Consider the following 9,362-nt stretch of genomic DNA (forward strand, 5'->3'; position numbering starts at 1 on the left):
GCGCATTGAAATCGGAAGCTGTGTTCCTGCAAGCTGCCGAGTTCTATTGGTCGATATTTCGCGTATATTTTCTTCGAGGCGGTAGCAATTTCGGCGTCAAGCGTGCTCGAGTACGTGGCTGTCGTCGGCTGGGACACTCGTGCAGTCCTCGTTCGTCGACAGGCCACAACCCGAACGCGCGGAAGCCGAAATTGGCCGTTGCGATCAGCGCGCCTCCGATTTTCGCTATAGCGAATCGTCGAGGCGAGGGCTTTGTCGGCCGCAAAGTGTCCGGGCGAGGCACGACAATTGCAGGAACCTCGAGCAAGGATGCGCGACTGTGCGAGCTCTCTTTATCGGTCTCCGCGCCTCCTCGCGTCGAGTGCCTTCCGACGAGCGATTTCCGATTTCCTCCGACCACCTTCGGCTGATGTCTCCGTGAGACGCGCCGCGGCGCGCTTTTCAGCGTCGAGCGTCAATGTCGACGTCAAAGGCTCGCGAGCTGCGACCGATATTTTTTCACATAGCGCCGCGGACTCGATGAGAAATAGACGACGCAAGCGACAGAAATAGTCGTCATTGTCCTGACTGACGTCTCTCGGAGTTGCCCGTACTGGCTCGAGCCGGGACAAAGTTTCGATTATTGGCTTATCCGTCGGGATGCTCCGTTGCATGGCCGTCGCACGAGCTGCCCGACTCGATCGATACCACCATCGCCAGCAGGCGGCCGTACGCGATCCGCGGATTTTTGCGCAAAGAAGCAACAGCGTCGGCGAGCGGTGCTCGGGGTGCGCGGTTCCCTCGAGCAGTGACGTACTCCAATAGGCCGTCGGGGCCGTCCCCGCGAGTGAGCGGAACCCGACTGGCCTGGCGACACGGTTCCACCGATAAGCCGCCTGCCGAGTCGCGGAAGGCGCTCGACATCGGCGCCGAAAGTACGCGGCCTCGCGAGACAGCAAAGTCAATGTCGGCGAGGCGCGCTGGCGTAAAAATAATAATTGGCCGCCGAGCCAGCAGCGGCCGAGCAAGCGGCACGCCAGTGCGCGCAGTGGCTCGCGGAGGCGCAGCATGCGAGCCGCGCTCGACTGCTGCTGCCCCGGCCGTTGCGCCTGGGTCCTGCGCGACCCTCGTCGCGGCCCCTGTGGTTTCGAGCACGTCAAGTACCAGCGCCTCGCGCAGCAGGTTACAGAGCACCCTCGCGACAGCTGGGCATCGACGAGCGCCGCGCCTGGCTCCCCGGTGACCGTCGCACCCCGCCTCGCGCTCTCGGCTCCGACTGAATGATCAGCGATGACTTGCTTGCAGGTGGAAGCCGGCGACGTGATCCTCAGGGTGAACGAGGTCGACGTCAATCGGTTGAGCACTAAGGAAGGTGAGTAAGAGGAGGAGGAGGAGGAGGAGGTGGCGGCTGGTGGCGGTACGTGACTGCGCAAAGCGGGCTGCGCTCTCACGTGCTCTGCTCGTTGTGTTTCAGTGCTGAAGTGCCTTCGGCTATCCCCGGACCCGGTGACCTTGAAGCTGCGAAGGGGTAAGTCCGGCCGCAGCTGCCTCCATCTGGCCGACACTGAGCGCGCCCCTCGTTACAGATCCGGACATCAAGGCGCACGTGCTGCGGCTACTGTCACCGGCGGAGACGATAGGCGCGCAGCCGGACAAGGGGCCCGCGGGCCCGCCGGCGGAGGCGGCGGGCGTGCAGCCGGCGGCCATGGCGGCCTGCGCCCAGCCGCCCGCCCCGGACCGGGCGCCCAGCGGCTACGCCAGCTCACACTCCAGGAGCAATGGCTCGTGCAGCGACGCCTCCGCCTCGTCCGACCTCGAGGCCTTGCTGCCCGCCGTCCGCGGCCAGCAGCACGACAGCTTCCTAGAGGAGGAGCGCTTGCAGTGGGAACCCCTCGGCACCGATAAGTTCGCCAAGCACAAGAACCCCCCCAGGTGCGTCCTTCGTTCTGTCTCTCTCCCTCTGCTCGCGTTTTGCACGCGTGCCGGCTTATCGATTTTCGTCCCACGGCTCGAGCTCCTCCTTTCAACCTCTCGCGTTTTTCTCTTTGCTCTTCGAACGTCAATTCGCTCTCAACGGGCAGTCGCGCGCTCTGCGATCGCACAACTGGCGCTGTTGCGCCTTTGCTCCGACCGGGCGCCAACTTTGCACTGCACTCGTGTCACGCGCACGGGACGCGCGTATATTTCGTTCGGTCCGAATTTAGATTGGCCGTTAGCATTTGTTGGTTAGTGCGCTCATCGCGACGAGCGTGCAAACAGGCCGCGCTGCAGCTTTTCGCGACTCCGTAGTGCGGCGCCGAGCCTGGCTCACCTGCTCGCTCGCAGAATCGTCGATCGACGTGGATCCAGGCCCGGGCAAATCAAGTTCAGAGTCGCATCGATCATGGACGCGAGTCGGAGGTTAAGCCAGCTGAACTGATATGTTATCGCAGATTCGAGGCGTACATGATGACGGGGGATCTGATGCTGAACCTATCGCGCACTCAGCAGAGCAGCGGCTTCCTGCCGAAGCACCAGAAAAAGGTGGACTCGCTGAGGTACAACAATCACCACGCTCACCATCACCACCACCATAACCATCACAATAACTACCATCGCCATAACTCGGTACCGACAAGTCCTAATGAGAAGCTAGGCCAACGGCGCGTGGCCGCCAATAACCATGGCCCCGATACTAACTTCAACGCTAACTCTAACTCGGGCATGGGCTGCGCGGGCGAGCAGTCGCCGCAACCCCCGGCGGAGGAGCCGGCGGGGTTGCGCCGACAAGCCGGCCTCGAGCGCCGGCCAGGTCGGCCAGTACGCCTCGGGCTTTGTGCGCACCTCGCGCTCCGAGGACCACCTACAGCTGCAGAAGGACCCGTGCATGTCGGGCGTCGAGGCGGACATCGACGACGACGTGACCTCGTCGCTCAACACGCTGCTGGACACGCGCGCCGAGAGCTGCGGAGCCGGGCTCTCGAGCGAGCGCATCGTGTGGACCTACAACGCACCGGTCGGCTCGGCGCCCTCCGCCGAGTCCTCGCTCGCCGGCTCCCGCTCCTCCTCCAACTGCAACACCTCGGCCTCCAATTCGTCCTCCTCCTCCGAGTCGTCCAACGGCGACACCAGCCCGCAGCGTTCCCTCTCGCCTGCCTCCCCGACCTCGGTCTCGTCGTCCGTCATGTCCTCCAACTCTGGCTCCCGTAGGTTCCCCCCGGCCCCAGCCGCCAACGCCCACCCCCTTGCTGCCTCCGCTCAGCAGCAGCAGCATCACCACCAGCCGCACCATCTGCTCACCCAGCAGCCACTCCATAGCAAGCCGCACTCCACCGGGTTCCTGGCCACCAATGGCGACCTCAGCCAGTCCGAGGCTATCAGTAACTTGTCCAGCCCCGACTACAACGACGAAGAGACCATGGACATTCTCAGCGCCCGTGACCTCATGATGGTCAGCGACCCCAGCGATAGCGACTCCACCATTCTCGCCAGCGAGCCGCCCCAACGCCGCCTCAAGCAGAAGCAGCAGCAGGACGAGCAGCACAGGATAGTGATACAGGTCAAGGGCCCGGAAAAACATGCCAGTCCACGTCAGTCGAGACGCGACTCCCTTCCCGGCGGCCAGCAATCGCCCACCGCCCAGCCCCGGAACAACGGCCTCGCACACGAATACGCCGGTTACCAAGTAAGTCGCCTCACGGCAGCTGAATCTCTCTCTCTCTCTCTCTCTCTCTCTCTCTCTCTCTCTCTCTCTCTCTCTCTCTCTCTCTCTCTCTCTCTCTCTCTCTCTCTCTCTCTCTCTCTCTCTCTCTCTCTCCTCTCTCTCTCTCTCTCTCTCTCTCTGACCGCTCGTATACTTGCAGGAGTTGCGCGAATTGGAGGACGACAAGGAACAGGTCGACGAACGACCGCCTTCGCCGCCTCACTCCGCGGACGAGGAAAGCGACATCGAGAGCTTACATAGCTTTCACTACAGTCCGAAGGCGGTCGACTTGCCCTCTGCTGTCAGATTAGCTAAGCGACTGCATTCGCTTGACGGCTTCAAGAAATCCGATGTCTCGAGACACCTTAGTAAAAAGTAATTCTAATCTTCCGCCTCGTTCTCACCGTCATTCACTTCTTGCCAGCCCGCTCGCCCGCCTGCCTGTTCGTTCACTCCCCTCCCCTTTTATTCTTCTTAATTTAAAGTAACTGTTCAAGTAACCATAGCGCGTAACTTGCACTCTATCCTCGATCTCGTCTATTTTGTAGCAACGATTTTAGCAGAGCAGTGGCCGAAGAGTACTTGAAATACTTCAACTTCGAACGGGACACGCTGGACGTGGCTCTCAGAAAGTTCCTCGCTCAATTTTCACTGACCGGCGAGACCCAAGAACGAGAGCGTGTTCTCGTTCACTTTTCCAAAAGATACCTCGACTGCAACCCCGGATCTTTCAACTCGCAAGGTACGCATTTGCCACTACTGCTCTACTTTGCCTCTACGTATTATCACTGCCAGTATCTCCGTTTGCAGATGCCGTTCACACTCTAACGTGTGCTATAATGTTGCTCAATACGGATCTCCACGGTCAGAACATTGGTAGGAAAATGTCATGTTCGGAATTCATAGAGAATCTCTCGGAGCTCAATGACGGCGAAAATTTCCCACGAGAAGTTTTAAAACAGCTATACAACGCCATCAAGTCCTTTCCACTGGAATGGGCTCTGTGAGTACAACGTCCGGTAGCCACGCGACTACGTCCTGATGGTCGATAAGTTTGATTGTATTAATTGTTACTTTCATACGCGTTTACAGCGACGAAGAAGGTGACGAAGTTGCGTCACAAGCAATTCAACAAGGAGACAGTCCCGTTATATTGCCAGGAAATCCATTTCTCGATGTGCCAAACGTTACAGGCGCAACTGAATTTAAAAAGGGTTACGTTATGCGGAAGTGCTGCTACGATTCCAATGGAAAGAAAAGTACGTGACACTTTGGAAATTTTTCCGTTTGTCTCGACATCTCCGATCTTTTCACGCTCCTAATTTACCACATTTGATTAATTTTATTTCTTTCAGCTCCATTCGGCAAAAGGGGTTGGAAAATGTATTATTGTACATTACGAGAACTTGTATTATATTTGCACAAAGATGAACATGGCTTTCGTAGTGATAGCTTGCACAATGCCATACGTATTCATCATGCCCTAGCAACGAAAGCGTCCGATTACATGAAAAAGCAGCACGTCTTTAGGTTACAGACTGCCGATCAAGCCGAATACCTCTTTCAAACTAGGTATGTGCTGATGACGCTTCATATCACAAAAGTTTTCGTGATTATTCATGCAATATTTACTTTCCATATTTGTAGTGATTCCAAAGAATTGCAGTCGTGGATTGATACGATCAATTTCGTTTGCGCCAGTTTTTCTTCACAGCCACTTGCCGGCGCGGTAGGTTCTCAACGAAAGTTTCAACGGCCTTTGCTTCCATGCACTCATACAAAATTAAGTCCAGTGAGTAGTTGCGCCTTTCGTTAATGAACAGCTCTATCCGCTGATCTCTTGGATTACTAATAAACAGCTTATCGTTGCCTGTTTCAGAGAGAGCAGCTGCGCGACCACGAAGATAGAGTAAACAAACTAGAAGCCGAATTGGAAGAGCACAGACGTCATCCGCCAGAAAGAGGTGCCAAAGCTCTTACCGTTCAGAACTACAAAGAAAAGGATGCTTATTTGCATTATGAAGTGTGTATTTCACTTTAGTAATAGTCATTGCACAGCTCATTTATAGTTACAGAAATTAAACTAATAACGTTTCGATGTTTAAGCTCAAGAGGTACAAAACGTATGCATATTTGTTACGTTCACGATTAGCATACACGGAAATTGAGCCGTCTTTAGTAGAAAGTAGTATTGGCGAAGTGGACGAAGGCAGTGGTGCTTTCATGAATGTTGATGTGGCGTTGGTACCACCTCCGGTTCCAGATCGGCCGGCTACGAATAGGTATAGTTACAGGGCTGCCATTTACAATCGTAATCTCTTAAATGGTCAGGACTACAGTGGGGACATTGGTTGACGTGTAATGGGTGTCTTATCAGCATGCGTGGTCTAGCATTTTCTATCTACGCAGAAGAAAAAGATAAATAAAAAGCAAAAAGAAAAGAAATAAAAAAAAATAAGATACTTTTTTTAGCAAGTTTTACTTTTCTAAGATTTTCTATTTAGTTGTACAATTGACAAACGCGAGAGACTGCCAGTAATGAATGATAATGTGTGTTAATTTCTACAAATAAAGTTTTTACATACTATCGTGCATAAAATTGCGTTGCATTAAAAATGAATAATAAAATGACATTCAAACTCTGCGTACATAGATACATCTAGCCTAACATGCTAGTTATTAAGAGGTGAATGGATCAGGGCTTTATTAAACTAATATTTACACAGTATTGTACATTGATTACTAATGATACTTAACAGATTAATACACCATTAATTCATGTTTGGGCTGTATGCCTCAAGCCTTTCTTGATATTGGTTCTACTGAGATCTTTTAAATCTGTCTCAAGTTTCAACAATTATACTGAATTATATGTGACGCAAATTGTTTCAGTTAATCGTTGTTGGAGTTACAAAATACTAATAATCGTCACCTTAATATATAGAATTAAACGTGACTTTCGAATGAAACGACAAAGCAATATTTTATTTGCTTACCAGTTAGTTTTGCCTTACTGAATCGAAATAATTTATAAGGTTCTGTGCCATTGCGTTCAAATATTAAAAAATGACAAATAGTCTAAATTAATCTAACATAATTTTCTGTGAAATTCAGAATGTTTAAAAGTTTGGAATTCTTCCAATTTGCACGAAAATGTTTAGTACTGAGAGTCACATTTAATTTTTGGTGGTTATAATTTTATCATTTTCGCATTACACTACAAAATAGCAAACAATTTTGATAAATATAAAAATAATCTGTAATTTCTTTTCAAAGTACGCTTTATAAAATCAGTATTAAACTTTTCTAATGTTAAAGTAAAAATCAATGTATAATCAAAAAATTAATGAATAAGCTACGAATGTTGTAACAACAACATTATAAATATGATGAGTTCAATACGTACAGAGTTGGCGTTTCTATACTAGCTTGCACATTTTTTTAAACCTTTACAAAGAGTTGCAATTGATTTTTAAGTAAAAAAATCAGAAAATGTAGCAGCTAATGTCCCCCGTGATATATTGCAAATGAAGTTAAAAATTTACTTCAATTTTTAAAGTTAGAATTAAAATTTTCACATGAAAAATTCTTATTTTTCCAATGCTGTTTAGATAGCAGCTTTTGTTGTGGCTGAAATTGTGAAAATTTGCATACTTATTATTAAAGTACTTTAAAACTTTAGATGAGCATTTATGATCTGGGATTCATTGGACCTAAAAAACTTCCGTGAAGGTGTGATTAAAATTATTTAAGTTGGAAAGGCTGTGTAAAAATTTGTTTTTGTCAATAAATAACTCAATACTTGAGAATTCAATGAGCTTAGACCAATAAATGCTAATGAAATATTTTTTAAAGTGTAGATAAATGCAAAAAAATTGTAAAAAAGCTTACACTTTTAGTTAAGTTTGTATGATTACTAGTACGTTTGACGTGAATTTTTCATGAGCCAAAGTTCTTACCCATAAGACTTCAGTTAGTTGTAACAAAAGTAAGACTGGATTAGTACTTGGAAAAACTATAGAATCTACTATATATTTTTGTTTAGAAAATACGAATTCTTCAATCTTTTGTCACCTGAAGTAAAGTTAATATACTATAATATTAATTGTTGAGACAACCAAAGTATACTTCGAAGATTATTATTGCAGACAAATTAGAATTACCGTTTTTAAGAAATTGAACATGACGTTCATATATTTTTATTTTTTAAATGAGATATCGAAGGCATTTTGTTTCGTTGAAGCTTTATTACCGTCGGAGTGTTATTGCATACATTTTGCCAACATAAGTCAATGTGCTCAGAGTATCTCTAGTAAATGAAATAAAGTTACACGTGTATAATTTAAATTATAGTTTACAAAAAATATATTTGTATGTTTTTAACAGTAAATGGTTAAAAGGAAATCGCGCAGTAAACTGTCAATTAGATCTGACAACTTTGTAATTTTTAAATTGTTATGCTGCAGAACGAACTGAAACTGTTCGTTTATCACTAAAAATTCTTTTTGTATGAATTTTGATTTTGTTACTAGTATATGCAGTTATTGATGGTATTGATTAAACTATTTTATAATTTTTTATAAAGATTTTTGTCTAACTATGCTTTTGTAAACTATGATCAATGAGTTTTTTAAAAGGACGTATCTTCAAGGCTCATCAATTATAAAAGAAAGTTTTTTTGATATGGTAATACTCTTTTACGATTACATGGGCCCACAGTGGTCGGTAATATAGAATTTATGAGGTTTATATTAAACGAATCAGTCCAAAATATAAACGTACGAACTATATAAAGCCAGGACATAGATACAAAAAAGTCAAGATAACTTATGGCTGCCCTATTCCGCATTTGTGTGCTGTATGATTTTCAGAATCATAAATTATTATCGTTTGGCTAAGCCTCCGATATAATATATATATTGCTTGTTATAATTTACTTAATATTATTTGGTATGTACAAACTTGAATAATTTGAAATTATTGCGATTCAAATTCATAGATTTTAGCAAAATCCTTGTATATAAATTGTAAGATATGTGGATAACATGTTATAAAATAAAGAAAAAACGACAGATTTCCGAAAATACTTTCCGCCTTTAGACTTGACCTGAATCTTTGTGCTTACTACTACTTTCATTTGTTATGCTCTTGCACGTATTATTATGAATTCCATATATAAACATATGCACTGCATGGCTATTAATGTATTAAATAAAGCATGATATATTTTTTTCCTATCAGTGTTTTCGCAATCTCATCTTTTTTTGAACTACTTCACTTGCATCTCTCAAACTTATCAGTTTTTAAATGAGATGTTTGAAACGAAAAACAAGATTTCAATGTGAATGTTTCTGTAACTCTGTTAACCAAATTTAAGTTTAACTTTCGCTCGAAACAATCGAAATCGATAGATGTAGCATACTAAATAAATGGTAGTAGCGCGAGCTTAAAAATTTTGGAAAATTGTGCAAAAAATGAAATTACAGAGAAAATCCGATTTACTAGTGCCCTCGAGCGAGCCGCTGCGAATAAATTGATCAGTACGTTACAATCGATTGCGGGTTTGTCAATATTTTTTAGCATGTGAAAAAGTGAAACGCAAGGACTCGGATTTTCACTGTATTCGATGATGATTTCAATAATGATCTTTAATGCCTATGGTACATTTATTTTTACGTACGGCAGGACTGAATCAGCGGCC

At 46.4% G+C, this 9,362-nt stretch overlaps 1 protein-coding gene across 1 annotated transcript; it reads left to right on the forward strand.

The window, feature by feature from the left end:
* Positions 1-1,029: 1,029 nt before the first annotated feature.
* LOC131672330 (PH and SEC7 domain-containing protein) lies at positions 1,030-9,337 on the forward strand. Its single transcript, XM_058949476.1, is given in 14 exon segments — positions 1,030-1,161; positions 1,285-1,351; positions 1,454-1,507; positions 1,566-1,911; positions 2,412-2,679; positions 2,681-3,643; positions 3,822-4,036; positions 4,210-4,403; positions 4,472-4,664; positions 4,754-4,920; positions 5,017-5,233; positions 5,309-5,453; positions 5,541-5,684; positions 5,768-9,337. Coding segments are annotated over 14 exon segments (3,336 nt in total). The 5' UTR covers positions 1,030-1,047; the 3' UTR covers positions 6,017-9,337.
* Positions 9,338-9,362: the final 25 nt, after the last annotated feature.

The sequence above is a fragment of the Phymastichus coffea genome, unplaced genomic scaffold, assembly GCF_024137745.1.
Source record: "Phymastichus coffea isolate CEN01 unplaced genomic scaffold, Cenicafe_Pcof_1.1 PCOF00148, whole genome shotgun sequence".
NCBI lineage: Eukaryota > Metazoa > Arthropoda > Insecta > Hymenoptera > Eulophidae > Phymastichus > Phymastichus coffea.